The sequence below is a fragment of the Phyllobates terribilis genome, unplaced genomic scaffold (genome assembly GCF_046119375.1).
Source record: "Phyllobates terribilis strain yellow unplaced genomic scaffold, ASM4611937v1 Scaffold_4__5_contigs__length_816908805, whole genome shotgun sequence".
NCBI classification, from domain to species: Eukaryota; Metazoa; Chordata; class Amphibia; order Anura; family Dendrobatidae; genus Phyllobates; species Phyllobates terribilis.
Window position 1 is genome coordinate 359,555,198 of NW_027362764.1, and position 16,788 is coordinate 359,571,985.

A 16,788-nucleotide genomic window follows, 5' to 3' on the forward strand; every position below is an offset into this window, starting at 1 on the left:
ACTAGTCCAGCATCAAACTTCTATTCCGCTTCTACATCTCTGGATGCAAACAACAGTTTATCCTTAAGTTCAATTGCTCTGAACAAGAAATTTTGGAGTGATTCATTATTTTTCTGTGAGAGGTTAATGAGTTGGTGGAACAATTCTGAAGTACTCTCTTCTTTATATTGCCCTTTTAAAATCATCCTCAGCTATTGCAAGGTCAACTCTTCATTTCTAGCATACTATGGAGGTTCAGTCCTGGGCTGATCGCTTTCACCACCCCCACCACGATCTCATCTGGCTGGTAGCTTTTCTGTAAGCCTGCATCGATTTGGTGCAACAAATTCCTATAAGACAGTCTCTCTTTCTGTTCACACTCTCCAATCTGTCCCAGGATCTTGAATTCTTTCCTTATGGTGATTTGTGGTGTTAGAGAGGACTGTCACCCTGATTTATCTAACCCGAGCAGGTTAAAAGCCCTGTCTGAGTCTATCACCCGTTCAGAGATTTTGGTTGATTCCTGTAGGGCTTTGAATTATTCTTTCAATTCCTGTAGTTCAGTCTGTGGACGGAGATTCCCGCTTTTGGTAATTGGTGCCGCCCCTCCATCCTCCAACTTCAACCTGGTTAGAAACTGTGTTAGTTCCTGGAGGAATGTCCCCATGATGCCTTCAGCTTCTTTCTCCCCCAGCTCATCCATTTTTGCATTAATGGCAGCGATTGTGTGCTTTGCAAATCTGTTCTACTGACATCTTTACATGTTCTGCTACTGTTCTCAATTCTTCACAGGTTAACTGAAGAAGCAGCTCACTAATTCTGTCCATTTGTATTTCCACATCCATTGCTGCTAGTGAGTTTTTCTTTAGGGCTGATCCCCTTAAACTGGTGTAGCAGAGTTGAGTTGAGGTGCTGCGCTGCTGTGTTTTTCCAGACACTTTTCCTCTTCTCCCTCTACACACTAATTCCCGCTCAGGATTCCTCGTACGGGCCACCAATGTTACATTCACGCCGCTAGGTTCAGATAGTGTTCGAGACAGGTTACATGAATTCTTTGGAATCCTGGGGGAACCGTTACTCAAGGCGACCATAGACCATGTGCTGCAGCTTCTCTCAGGCACACAGGGGCATTGACCCTCAGGCACAGACACGTAGGTTGTTTCACTTGCTGACCAGACACACTTGACAAGTGTTCTCATAAACAGTAGTACAGTAGCATTTAATAAGAACCCGCACAGCTAGTGCAAGTTAAGTCTTGTGAGCAACAAGCTCCAGTGACAAACAGTACAGTTTCCTTATCTGCACAGCAGTTCACAGTCTTCCAATTAGTACAGGACAGCACAGTTCTAATGCAAAGGCACATTAATGAACACAACATTCTTTACAGCACAGTGAGATGGAGGAGGGGTGGAGGGTTTGCTGAGGGAGATGATCCCTGTGACACCATTTCTTCCAGTCCTTATCTTTATGCCTTACAATACTCTGCACTGCTAGTTCAGGAACTCTACCTGACCGGTGCTTAGCTTCACTCCTGACTTGAATCCTTTTAACTTGCAGGGGTCGCTTCTGTGAGATACAGAACACACACCACACCACCTTTCTCTTTGGCTCCAGCCAGACAGTAAACAACTTCCCCACAATCCCCCTGGGGCTCTGCTAAAACACTCCCCTTCTCCTGTCACTGTGTTAACCCCTCTAGTTGCTAGATGCTTTTAAAGCACCAGCACTACTTCTGCATGTCACACTCTGCAAAAGCACTACTTCTGCATGTCACAGTTGCCTTTTCCAGACTGCATGTTTCAGCTCTTTCCAAAGATGCTCAATAGGATTAAGGTCAGGGCTCATAGAAGGCCACTTCAGAATAGTCCAATGTTTTTCTCTTAGCCATTCTTGGGTGTTTTTAGCTGTGTGTTTTGGGTCATTATCTTGTTGCAAGACCCATGACCTGCGACTTGAGACCAAGGTTTCTGACACTGTGCAACACATTCCTCTCTAGAATCCCTTGATAGTCTTGAGATTTCATTGTACCCTGCACAGATTCAAGACACCTTGTGCCACATGCAACAAAGCAGCCCCAGAACATAACAGATCCTCCTCCATGTTTCACAGTAGGGACAGTGTTCTTTTCTTGATATGCTTCATTTTTCCGTCTGTGAACATAGAGCTGATGTGCCTTGCCAAAAACTACCATTTTTGTCTTATCTGTCCATAGGACATTCTCCCAGAAGCTTTGTGGCTTGTCAAATTGTAGTTTGGCAAATTCCAGTCTGGCTTTTTTAAGATTTTTTTTCAACAGTGGTTTTCTCCTTGGTCGTCTCCCATGAAGTCCACTTTGGATCAAACAACGACGGATTGTGTGATCTGACACTGATGTTCCTTGAGCTTGAAGTTCACCTTTAATCTCTTTAGAAGTTTTTCTGGGCTCTTGTGTTACCATTCGTATTATCCGTCTCTTTGATTTGTCATCAATTTTCCTCCTGTGGCCACATCCAGGGAGGTTGGCTACAGTCCCATTTATCTTAAATTTCTGAATAATATGTGCAACTGTAGTCACAGGAACATCAAGCTGCTTGGAGATGGTCTTATAACCTTTAGCTTTAACATGCTTGTCTATAATTTTCTTTCTAATCTCCTAAGACAACTCTTTCCTTTGCTTCCTCTGGTCCATGTTGAGTGTGGTACACACCATGTCACCAAACAGCACAGTGAGTAATCTGTAGCCCTATATACAGGCCCACTGACCGATTACAAGATTGTAGACACATGTAATGCTAATTAGTGGACACAACTTGATTTAACATGTCCCTTTTGTCACATTATTTTCAGGGGTACCATCATTTCTGTCCAGGCCTATTTCATGAGTTTAATTATTTTTTTAAATTCTGTGGAAGCAGGGTTGAAAAGCAATAACTGACTTCATTTGTTCATTTTCATAGATTTTTAATTTATTATCACTTATGTCAGATTCAAGTTATTTCTGTGACCATTGTGGGTTTTTCTTTCATTAAACGAGGGGTACCAACAATTTTGATCACATGTGTATATAGCGCTCTCTATTGCTATATATAAATATGTATGTGTGTACATGTCAGAGAGAGAGAAATATAAATACACCTGTGTACTATATATTATACAGGTATGTTTGTATATGTATCTCTTTCTATAGAGAAGAGAGCTATAGGTACACAAATATATCTGTGTAATACACTGCTCAAAAAAATAAAGGGAACATATCCTAGATTTGAATGAATAGATTCTCATTGAATACTTTATTCTGTACAAAGTTGAATGTGCTGACAAAAAAATCACACAAAAATCATCAATGGAACTCAAATTTATTAACCATTGGAGGCCTGGATTTGGCGTCACCTTCAAAATTAAAGTGGAAAAACACTACAGGCTGATCCAACTTTGATGTAATGTCCCTAAAACAAGTCAAAATGAGACTCCGTATTGTGTGTGGCCTCCACGTGCCTGAATGACCTCCCTACGACGCCTGGGCTTGCTCCTGATGAGGTTGTGGATGGTCTCCTGTGGGATCTCCTCCCAGACCTGGACTAAAGCATCCGCCAACTCCTGGACAGTCTGTGGTGCAATGTGACGTTGGTGGATAGAGCGAGACATGATGTCCCAGATGTGCTCAATCGGATTCAGGTCTGGGGAACGGGCGGGCCAGACCATAGCTTCAATGCCTTCATCTTGCAGGAACTGCTGACACACTCCAGCCACATGAGGTCTGGCATTGTCTTGCATTAGGAGGAACCCAGGGCCACCCGCACCAGCATATGGTCTGGCATTGTCCTGCATTAGGAGGAACCCAGGGCCAACCGCACCAGCATATGGTCTCACAAGGGGTCTGAGGATCTCATCTCGGTACCTAATGGCAGTCAGGCTACCTCTGGCGAGCACATGGAGGGCTGTGCGGCCCTCCAAAGAAATGCCACCCCACACCATTACTGACCCACTGCCAAACCGGTCATGCTGAAGGATGTTGCAGGCAGCATATCGCTCTCCACGGCGTCTCCAGACTCTGTCACGTCTGTCACATGTGCTCAGTGTGAACCTGCTTTCATCTGTGAAGAGCACAGGGCACCAGTGGCGACTTTGCCAATCCTGGTGTTTTGTGGCAAATGCCAAGCGTCCTGCACAGTGTTGGGCTGTGAGTACAACTCCCATCTGTGGACGTCGGGCCCTCATACCACCCTCATGGAGTCGGTTTCTGACCGTTTGTGCAGACACATGCACATTTGTGGCCTGCTGGAGGTCATTTTGCAGAGCTCTGACAGTGCTCCTCCTGTTCTTCATTGCACAAAGGTAAAGGTAGCGGTCCTGTTGCTGTGTTGTTGCCCTCTTACGGCCCCTTCCATGTCTCCTGGTGTACTGGCCTGTCTCCTGGTAGCGCCTCCAGCCTCTGGACACTATGCTGACAGACACAGCAAACCTTCTTGCCACAGCTCGCATTGATGTGCCATCCTGGATGAGTGGCACTAGCTGAGCAACTTCTGTGGGTTGTAGAGTCCGTCTCATGCTACCACGAGTGTGAAAGCACAACCAACATTCAAAAGTGACCAAAACATCAGCCAGAAAGCATTGGTACTGAGATGTGGTCTATGGTCCCCACCTGCAGAACCACTCCTTTATTGAATGGGTCTTGATAATTGACAATAATTTCCATCTATTGTCTATTCCATTTGCACAAGAGCATGTGAAATTGATTGTCAATCAGTGTTGCATCCTAAGTGGACAGTTTGATTTCACAGAAGTTTGATTTACTTGGAGTTATATTCTGCTGTTTAAGTGTTCCCTTTATTTTTTTCCTGGTTCCCACCGTGAAGCATGGAGGAGGAGGTGTGATGGTGTGGGGGTGCTTTGCTGGTGACACTGTTGGAGATTTATTCAAAAGTGAAGGCATACTGAACCAGCATGGCTACCACAGCATCTTGCAGCGACATGCTACTCCATCCGATTTGCGTTTAGTTGGACCATCATTTATTTTTCAACAGGACAGTGACCCCAAACACAACTCCAGGCTGTGTAAGGGCTATTTGACCAAGAAGGAGAGTGATGGGGTGCTACAACAGATGACCTGGCCTCCACAGTCACCAGACCTGAACCCAATCGAGATGGTTTGGGGTGAGCTGGACCGCAGAGTGAAGGCAAAAGGGCCAACAAATGCTAAGCATTTGTTTGAACTCCTTCAAGATTGTTGGAAGACCATTTCCGGTGACTACCTCTTGAAGCTCATCAAGAGAATGCCAAGAGTGTGCAAAGCAGTCATCAAAGCAAAAGGTGGCTACTTTGAGGAACCTAGAATATAAGACATATTTTCAGTTGTTTCACACTTTTTTGTTAAGTATATAATTCCACATGTGTTAATTCATAGTTTTGATGCCTTCAGTGTGAATGTACAATTTTCATAGTCAAGAAAATACAGAAAAATCTTTAAATGAGAAGGTGTGTCCAAACTTTTGGTCTGTACTGTATATACAGTGGGTACGGAAAGTATTCAGACCCCTTAAAAATTTTTCACTCTTTGTTTCATTGCAGCCATTTGGTAAATTCTAAAAAGTTAATTTTTTTCTCATTAAACTACACTCTGCACCTCATGTTGACTGAAAAAAACAGAAATGTAGAAATTTTTGCAGATTTATAAAAGAAGAAAAACTGAAATATCACATGGTCATAAGTGGTGAATGTTGGTGGACAGCCATTTTCAGGTCTCTCCAGAGATGCTCAATTGGGTTTAGGTCAGGGCTGTGGCCGGGCCAGTTAAGAATGGTCACAGGGTTGTTCTGAAGCCACTCCTTTGTTATTTTAGCTGTGTGCATATATATATATTTATACGGTAATAAACACACACACAAACACTGCATACAGGTATATAAAAATACACACACTGCATATATATATATATATATATATATATATATATATATATATATATATATATATATATATAATAATTAAAGAAAATCTGGCAGCACTACCAAAAGAAGCCGGGTGCAATAAAATCTGTTAAGGTGACGTCCAAACCTTCCACAAATAGAAAATTAGAATAAACAGGCAGCGCTCCAAAACTTAAAGTGAAAAACACCGTGGCTTTACTGATCCATTAGCAGCAATGTTTCGGCCTTTCTCAAGCAGTGAACAAACATCAGCTGGACATTTAAATGGTGTTTCCCCAGTATACCATCGATTAATTATGTAAAACAGTGTTAATTAATACATCGGGTGCTCATACCAGCACATTCAGTGATACACGTGAGCAAGTCACCCAGTTGATATACATCTGTTTCTAAAGTGCAACAGTGTAATAAAGTGCCCATGAGCTCTTATAAAGAAGAATATCATATTCATATGGGGGTACTAAAAACAGTCACATTACAGAAATAAATCTTACTCTACATCTATGATGAAGACACCTCCGTCACCCACGCTGTATTTGGCTTCCTCCCTGCCGCACTGTGCGTGTCTGTGACGTCTCCTCGGAACCAACCAATCTGTACAGTGTGCGTGTGCATGCACAGTGTTCATCTTCCAAGGCCGCCATTTTACTTAAGGGCAGACTTGCCCACAACAGTCAGGCTCACAATACATGCATACTGAGGCTTAAACATTTAAAATTAATATCGATATAGATCAATTAGACCACATAGGTCATGTTAAGAGTGCAACTAGCCCTTAGGAGTGCAGGATAGGACGTTATGAATGGATTACATCCACACTCCCTCCGCATCTCCCAGCAGCCTTATGCACCGTATAATCATATGAACAAATGCCTCCAAAGCAAGTATACTCCACTTCATAGCTTTCCATATATCATAGACCTTTAGAGAACAAAACTGCAACCACATAAGGCAGCCCGGGAGTGTCCAAATAAAATTCTTTATAGACATTTTTTTTTTCAATAATAATAAATTATATACATAATAATAGTACCCACCATACTTCCATGGATATTTTCTTTTTCACATATCTGAAAAAATAAAAACATGTTAATATGTCATAAAATACATCATAAAACATTTTACAAAAAATATTCCACAACCTCATATACAGAGAATTAGAGCAACCAGCTCCCATATCAAGGAGGGATTTATACTATTATATGTAATTTAAAGTCAATATTAAGCCCTCCAGGCCTGAGAGTCTTAGGCTATGTACTCACATAGCGTTCTTGTAGCATTTTTGCGGCATTTTTACGGCCACGAAAACGCTTGAAAACAGTCTGCCATGCAAAGCAATGTGAATTCAGATGTGCCGTGCCGAATTCGCATTGCGTTGCAAAACGCAGCATGACCATTTCTACCACGATTACGCCGCAAATTCGTTGCCATTGAGAAACATTGAAATGCAGCAAACCCGCAGGTATATGTGGACTTGCTGCATTTCAATTAAATTCAATGGCCACGAATTTGTGGCATAATCGCGGTGCATGTGGTACCCAGGATGAAGAGGTGACTACAACTCCTCTTCATCCCGCTACCACTCGGTGAAAAAAAAAAATAAAGTTAAAAAAATTAAAAAAAAAACTGTATACTCACTTCTCCGGTTTCCTCGCGGCCGCGTCCTCTCTTCTCGGCGTCCCGCGGTGTACTGCCAGGACCTGCAGTGACGTCATTTAATCAGCGGATGGTCACGTGACCGCTGACGTCAGCTGTCAGGTGATGGTCGCGTGACCATCAGCTGACTAAATGACTTCACCACAGGTCCTGTCAGTACACCGCGGGACGCCGAAGAGAGAGGAGGCGGCCGGGAGGAGACCGGAGAGGTGAGTATACAGGTTTTTTTTTATTTTTAACTTTTTAATTCTTTTTTTTTTTTTTTTTTACTATAGATGCAGCATTTAAAGCATCTAAGTTGGTCACACAATACAAATCCATGCCAGTTGCATGGATTTATATTGTGTGACCAACTTGTCAAGCACTTTTCCAAGTGATGCTCAAAATCGCTTGGAAAACTGCTTGAAAAAACGCATGTAAAAACGCTTCTCCCTGGCAGAAAAAATGCATGTAAATCTGCATGGGTTTTTCTGCCAGAGAGAGGCAAAAACGCTCTGCATCAAATCTGCTACGTGGGCACATAGATCCACCGGAGTTCTAACTTTTTAAGAGCCTCAATGCGGTTACCACCCCTCCTATGTATGGGCACATGATCAATAATACAGAATCTCAATTCCTTTTCCGAATGACCTTTTTCGAAAAAGTGCTTAGGTACAGGTAGGTCCTTTTTTTTTTTTTACAAATATCGTATCTATGTTGGTTGAGACGTGTTTTAATATCACACGTCATCTCACAAACATAGTACTGTGGACAAGGGCATTGTAACATATAAATCACACTCAGATGAGCACGTCAGTTAGTGTTTAATCTTAATTTCTTCTCCCGTCGCTGGATTGGGGAAGGATAGACCTTTTAGCATCAATGAACAGTTGACACAAGAGAGGCACGGAAAACACCCTCTCCTTTGTGTCCCCGTCATTGATGTTTGTGTAACCTTTCTAAGAGGGCCTGAAACAGATTTCACCAGTTTATCACCAAGGCATTTGCTTCTCCGGTACTCCATAATTGGGGGATTTTGGAACTCACTTACCCCAGGAAATCCCCTACTCAGGGTTGGCGAATGTCGTCTGATGATTTTTGCAATAGCGTCACCTTCTTCACAATACTCACTAATAAAGGGAAACCTTTTTGCACTATTTCGTTCCTTTTGTACAAATAAATCCTTTCTCTCCACATTGTTAGCCTTAGTCCTTAGTCTGTCTAGGATCTTTTTTGGATAACCATGCGCTCTAAACTTAGTTTCCATTGCTTTTATGGTCATATCCAATTTCAATTAGTCTTCCACAATTCTTTTTGCCCTTAGGAACTGCCCATAAGGTATATATATTACACACACAAACACACTGCATATATGTTTACATACAGTTCTCAAATGCACCATACACTCCTGCATGCACTTTTCACATATAAGCAGACATGTCACATATGTATACACACAATTATTCATACACTGACCATATGTAGTAAACACCCCTCTTTTCTGGCACATATCTTCCTCAGCGTTTAGTTTCTGTTGCTGGCAACATCTTTCTCTTTTCAAGGTGCCTGTGGTGACAGTGGGGGAGGGGCACAATCACTTCTCAGGCTTCATTGCTGGACAGTGTGAGCTCGGGGAAATAGGGGGTGAAGGAGGAAACCGGAGAGAAGCCTCCAGCTCACTGCCTGGTGAGTTATGGAGCACAATCAGCACATATCCACAGCTGCTGGACTGATCACATCCAGTTCAGTCACAGTGCTGCCTGGGCTCAGATCGGCAGACTGTGTTCACTTTTCTTGATGCACGGCATCATGGGAGCGTGACGTCAGCACAGCAGCAAAGCCGGGAATTCCCCAGCCTGGCTGCGACTACAGCTGAAGTCGGCTCAGTTGAGTGAGAGGCTCTTGCCAAGAGAGGGAGTTTTTCTCCCACTTGGTATATGCCTTGTTTATAATGTTTTCGTCAAATTCAAAATGTTATTACATCTGTATTTAATTTAAATAATAAAAAATTTAGCTTTAAGTATAGCTGCATTTTCTAATTTTAATGTATGTCTACAGACACTGTACGAGATGCAACAACAGCTCAACAAGCTTTACTTGTGGCCAAAAATATAGATTTGTTCCCTACCAACCAGGAGCGTTTTGCGGAAGGAAATGTTGATGTATGGTGGATTGTTCATGACGGTGGAATGTTGATGCTGCTGCCTTTCTTGTTGCGCCAACACAAGGTACGTATCTTCTTCATTGCTTTCTACATGTTAATAACTCCTGAAAATATTATATATGGTCAAAAGTATTGGAACACCTACACGTTACACATACAGGAGCTTTATGACAGCCCAATCTAAATCCATTGGCATTAATCCGAAATTGGTCCCTGTTTGCAGCTATAACAGCTTCCACGTTACTAGAAAGGTTTACAAGTTATAAGAGTGTGAATGTGGGAATTTTTGCCCATTCATCTATTAGAGCATTTGTGAGATCAGCCAGTGATAATGGACAAGAGGGTCTGGCTGGCAACCTTCAATCATTTCATTTCACCCAACCATGTCTTTATGGACCTGAGTAGGGCTCAGTCACACTGGAACAGAAAAGAGCCTTCCCCAAACTATTCAATCAAAGTTAGAACCATACAACCGAAAATGTCTTTGTATGGGGAAATATTACAGTTTCCCTTCACTGGAACTAAGAGGCCTAGGCCAACTTCTGAAGAACCACCCAATAGCATCATCCGTCCTCCACCAAAGTTTAAAGTTGGCCCAATGCAGCCAGGCATTCTCCTGTCAGTCTCCAAACCCTAACATCAGTTTGCCAGATAGAGAAGTTACTACACAGAACATGTTTCCACTGTTCCTAAGTCAGCAGAGCGTTGGTGTCTTTAATGTGCTGTGTGCCTCAGCACTCAGTGACCACGCAGTGCAATTCGATGTGGTCTCCACTTTTTGGCAGAGTTGCTGCTCTTCCCAACAGTCTTGATTTTTTAATAATGCCACGCGCAGTTGATCATGGAATATTTATGATGAAAGAAGTTTAAAGCACACCTGTCGGCAGGATTGTGCTCAGTAAATTACATACACTGTATGGTGGGTGACATTACACTATATAAAATGATACCTTGGTTGATGAAGTCCGTCCTGTGGTTCTTGTGTAATCTTTACTTTTAGGTCGGTGAAGGCACAGTGAGCTGTCATAAGAGCATACAGACGAATATGTAAGCAGAGTACCAGATAGAGCCCACCCTACAGGCCACCCTGAAGCACGAGCATAATATTATCTCCAAACTGAAAGGGATTACACAAGAACCACAGATTGGAGTTAATCAACCAAGGTATAATTTTATTCAGTGTAATGTTGCCCACCATGCAGTGTATGTAGTTTACTGAGCACAATCCTGCTGACAGGTGCGTTTTAACAAACTGAATTGTTGCAGTGTTGGCATCCTATTAGACCATGCTGCAGTTCAGTAAGCTTTTAAATGTCACATTTTTTTTTCAAATGTTTGTAAAGGAAGACAACATAGCCTTTGACATTGAGTCTCATTCTATAAAAAAGCTCCAATGAAAAAAAAAATTCAATTATTTTCTCTACATAGTGTATTTGAGAATACTTTGTTCAAGTGATTCTTTAACACCTTACCAGCATATTGTATGATGTATTGGTATGTCATATGCCGGCTCACTGACTTTGATGCAAGCTGACAAGCGGAGTCAGCGTCTTTCCCGGCAAACTATGGCTGATGGTGGGTGGAGCGGATCTCCGCCTGCTGCTGGCATCAGCTACATTTAATGCACGTCAGCAGATGGGGGGGCGTCATTCTATGCCCCCATGTCGTGATCGTGTATCAACGATGGATTGCAATGACGGACGGGGCTCAATTTCAAGTCTCCTAAATGGACTAACAAATACAATATAAAGTGAAAAAAAGGTTTTCAAATTTAAAAAAATAAATCAAAGTTCAAATTACCCCTCCATTAAAAATAAAAACACATATTTAGAATTGCTGCATTTGTAAAAGTCCAATCTATCAAAATGTAATTTAACCCCATTGATAAACCACATAATGAAAAAGAAAATTGAAACTGCAGAATTACGTTTTTTTTGGGCTGCCAAGATATTGCAATAAAATGTATTAAGAGGTGCTCAAAACATTGTATCTACCTCAAAATGTATCAATGAAAATGTCAGCTCTGGGCACAAAAAATAAGCCCTCACATAGCCCTATCAACCAAAAATTTAAAACATTACGGGCTCTGAAAATGATGACACAAGTGAAATTATTTTTTTTTTTTTTACCCCTTAAATAAATAAATAAATAAGTAAATACATCAAAACAACTATACATGTTTGGAATCTGGATAATCGTACTGACCTGAGGAATCATATTGCCAGGTCATTTTTGCCATATAATGAACACAAGAAAAAAGAAAAATTCATAATTGCGCTTTTTTTGCTTTTTTGCTGCACTTGGATTTTTTTCCCTACTTTCCAGTACATCACATGATAAAATTAATGGTGTCATACAAAATTACAACTAAAAACAAGCCCTCATATGGCCATGAGAATGGAAAAGTAAAAGTTATAGCTCTTGGAAGAAGAGGAGGAAAAAGCAAGAGCAGAAGATGACAACATCAAGAAGGTTGGTTGTCCACTACTAGACAGCCCTTCTTCAGTGTCCCTGTTGTGTTTCATAAAACTTTAAAAAAAACAAAAAAAAAAAACAGAAAAGTTGAGTATGCTTAACAGAAATATGTAGGCTGCAAACCATCAGCGGCCTCTGATAGGCTGCAGCGCCCATATCACAAGATTATAGAGGGGCACAACACTCAGAGTGGAGGAGTGCCCTCATCCTGGAGAAAAGTTTCCTTTTTTAATTTTCCTCGTCGCTTTAGGGACATTGAAAAGGGATTGCCAGTAATGGGCAGCCCCTTTTAACGACTTTAGCAGCATCCATACTTTAGAACTTACAATTTGCTGAAATGTACTCAAATTGTTGAAGTTTAGTAGTAGTGTTGTAGTAGTTTTTACTTCTTTCACATTCACACAGTTAAAGTAGTTTTATGTAAATTGTACCTCAATCATGGTATCAATGAAAAGTTCTACAACTTTCTGATATTTTGTGTTTTGATTCTTCTCAATTTGTTTGCGGTCGTTGAATAAGAACATTTTTATTTACATTTCAGAAGTTGCAAAACTGAACATAGTGTACACCCTTGGCTCATAGCATGATTTGGTTTCTGATGCAAGTTAAATACATCAGCCTGTCAATGTAAAGTGTTCTCAGTCACTGATTGCAAACAATTATTTAGAAGATGGTAAGGAACTGAACACGTAATAATTTCTAAAGTTATATAGTGGTTTATTTATATAGTTGTTACAAAGTTTGTCTGTTTAAAAGAAAAAAAAATAATGGTGTAATGGTTAAATGATCAAAAATTAAAAAAAAACTAGGCACTGCTTAACCTTTGACGCCTTTGATGAATGCTGCAGCATTGAAGTCTGCAATACCTGATCAATACTTTCAGTCACTGGTATCAGTAGTTATGCCAGGGTAGAAGGCACAAGCCCGCTAAGGCAACGGATTTGCTTTAGTGTTCATGTGTAGAAGAAGGGATGTAGCACCGACATCCCTGTCGTGTAAACACACTGGGATGCAGCAGAGGCATAAAAGGGCAAGTAATACTTGGGACAACCCCATCTTGAACTAAATGTTTTGTCCCAATAAAATAAAACACCTATACTCCCCTCCCGTGCTAGTGCCGTTCCAGTGGGGTTGGCACTCGCGGTCCCGGGGCTCTGTTGCAGTGGAATGATATGTGCTGCCCGGCGCTCAATCAGCGCTGGTATCTCTGGCCCTGCCTTCGTATGTTTTGAACATGAAGAAGACGTTTGGGTTGCAGCTGATCTGACTTTCTTTTGTTGTTCAATTTTGTACGAAGGTGGAGACAGTGATGCAAGAGCTGATTGGGCACCAGGGACCATGTGTCATTCCACAGCACCAGAACCCCGCGACTGCTGACACTGCTAGAATGGTGCCAGCTTGGGAGTTGAGAATAGTTTTTTTTATTTTATCGGGGCCAAAAAACGCAAATTTGGTGAAAATAATAAAAATTTTGCAATTTTCAAACTTTGAATTCTTATGCCCTTAAATTAGAGAGATGTCACACAAAAATTGTTAAGAAATAACATTTTTAACATGTCTACTTTACATCAGCACAATTTTTGAAACATAACTTTTTTTTTTTTGGTTAGGAAGTTATAAGGGTTATAAGTAGTGTTGAGCGATACCTTCCGATATCAGGAAATATCGTATCGGATTGGATCGGACCGATACTCAAAAAGTATCGGATATTGCCGATTCCGATACCGGAAACCAATGCAAGTCAATGGGACAGAAATATCGGAATGAAAATAAACCCTTTCTTTCCTTGTAGGTTAATTCTACATGAAGTAAAACAACTAAGAATAATGTAGAATGTATTACGCGAAAAGCCGGCAATTCATCAGCGCATACACCGGTACCCGACAATTTACAACAGAAAGAATAGAGCTTCACACATAGATTAGATAGATAGAAACATGTTATTCACATATATATGAAGTACAGTGACAGTGTTGCTTAATGTACTTGTCATTTAGTGCAAAGGATTTATTAAAAAAAATAATAGTGTTTTCATGCACCGTCTCTTTAAAAAAACCGGCCGGCAATTCAGCAGCGGTACCCGACAATTTATAATAGACAGAATAGAGCTTCACACATAGATTAGATAGATAGAAACATGTCAGTCACATATATATGAAGTACAGTGACAGTGTTGCTTACTGTACTTGTCATTTAGTGTAAAGGATTTATTTAAAAAAATATTAGTGTTTTCATGCACCGTCTCTTTAAAAAAGCCGGCCGGCAATTCAGCATCTGTACCCGACAATTTAGAATAGAAGGAATAGTGCATCACACATAGATTAGATAGATAGAAACATGTCAGTCACATATATATGAAGTACAGTGACAGTGTTGATTACTGTACTTGTCATTTAGTGTTAAAATAAAGGATTTATTTAAAAAAATATTGGCGTGGGATCCCCCATAATTTTAGTCTTTAGCGGAGGTTAAGCAGACGGCTGGGGAAGATGTTTGAAGCCTGGGAAGGGGGTAATACCCACGGAGCTTCCCAGACTACTAATATCAGCCCCCAGCTGAATACCTAGCCTTTACTAGCTATTAAAATGGGGGACCCCCCAAAAAAATGACGTGGGGTACCCCCTAATTTAATAGCTAGCAAAGGCTAGGCAGACAGCTGGGGGCTGATATTAATAGCCCAGGAAGGGTGCCATGAATATTGGCCCCCTCTCAGGCTAGAAACACCAGCCGTCAGCCGCCCCAGAAATGGCGCATCCATAGGATGCGCCAATTCTGGCACTTAGCCTCGCTCTTCCACGCTGCCCTGGTGCGGTGGCAGGGGGTAATAGGGCTGGGGTTCATGTCAGCGCCAGCTGCCATGAAGCCCAGGTTAGTAATGATGGGCGTCTATAAGACACCCCCATTACTAACCTACAAAGTGTTAAAAAGAAAAAACACACTACACCCAGAAAAAAATAATTTATTTGAAATAAAACACACCATTTTATTTAATTCTTAGTTTACTAAAAAAAAATAGTTACCTGTCCACGTTCCTGCGCTGATCTCCCATTCACAGCTGTCACATCTGGAGATGTGACAGCTGTGCATGGCTGCTGTAAGCTCACGCTGCCGGGAACACGTCCGCTCCCGGCAGCGGGAGCCCCTGACTGAGGTCACCGGAGTGCATTCAGGCAGCGCAGCTCCGGAAACCTCCTTTATGGCACTGCTGTACCGTTGGAATTTCTCACGATACAGTAGGGCCGTAAAGGAGTTGACCGCAGCAGCGCTGCCTGAACTCCGGCGAACCCGCTTATGCAATGACGGAGCTGCTTTACGGCCCCGTCATTCTAGCGGCGGCGGCGGTTCAGAGCGGTCACATTCTATGTGGCTGCTCTGAACTGGAGATCATCGTGGGACACTCGTGGACTACTACGGAGGGGTAAGGATAAGGTTGTGGTTTATTATTTTATATTTTATTACAGGAGATCGATGGCTTCGGGGAATTAGGTGTCTAGGTGAGTATAGGTGTAGTTTTTTATTTTTTACTTTATTTTAGGTGGCGATCGGCGGGGACAGGTAATGTATGAACTAATTTATTGTAGGCAACCACTGGCCACCAATGACATGTATTTAACATTTATTGGGGACACAGTAGGGCAATTTAAATAGCAGGATCAGGCTGATGGGAACTACTGCTCCCATCAAGCTGATCCTGCTGGCACGAGTGGACGGGGGACAGACATAGGCCGATGGGAGTAGTAGTGTCACATCGGCCTATGTCTGCCTGCACGCACACACCACCAGACATCGCACAGACACCGCACACACACACCCGCAGACATCGCACAGACACCGCGCACACACTAATCATGACGGGCTGATGGTCTGGGAGGTGAGGCTGACCTGTGCGACCGTGGGAAAGTTCATGTGAGTTCATGCAATGCAGTCAAGCATGAACTCACATGAACCCTCTGAGGGCACCGCGGCGACTTCAAATGAACAGCTGATCGGCATCACCTGATACCTCAGCTGTTCATTTGAAATAACCGGCGGGAAAGCGCAGCACAGAACGGGAAAGCCGGCGGTGAAGTCTTTTCACTGCCGGCTTCCCCGCCCGGGTCCTTCGCTCCCCGCTCCTTGGTGCTGCGCTCCCCGCCCGGTCCTAACTTACGATCGGGATGGGAGGTGGCGTGGGGAGCGGAGGATCGGGGTGGGAGGCTGCGGGGAAGCAGTATGGGGCTGTGTGATTGTTTAAAAGCCGGCGGCTTTTTACCGCCCGCCGGCTTTTAAACAATCAGGAGAATTCTCCCACGCTGCGATGACATTCTGATGACAGGCTGGATCTCAGCTGAGCGCTGCCATCCAGCTTGTCATCCTTCAGAGACACTGCAGAGCGCAGGCATTATGGGAACTTCCGATTCCGGTATTCGATATTGTAAAAGTATCGGAATTAAGTATCGGAATTCCGATACCGCGAATATCTGCCGATACCCGATATTTCAGTATCGGAATGCTCAACACTAGTTATAAGTTGACCAGCGATTTCTCATTTTTCCATCAAAATTTACAAAACCATTTTTTTAGGGACCACATCACATTTGAAGTGACTTTGATGGGTCTATATGACATAAAAGGCCCAAAAGTGACACC

At 42.4% G+C, this 16,788-nt stretch overlaps 1 protein-coding gene across 3 annotated transcripts in view; it reads left to right on the forward strand.

The window, feature by feature from the left end:
• Nucleotides 1-16,788, forward strand: part of SLC12A7 (solute carrier family 12 member 7) — a 531,598-nt gene that overhangs the window by 389,156 nt on the left and 125,654 nt on the right. For all 3 annotated transcript variants that reach the window (XM_073678432.1, XM_073678433.1, XM_073678434.1), the window contains exon 19: nucleotides 9,579-9,748. In XM_073678432.1, coding sequence (XP_073534533.1) covers nucleotides 9,579-9,748 — 170 coding nt within the window. The remainder of the gene's footprint in view (nucleotides 1-9,578; nucleotides 9,749-16,788) is intronic.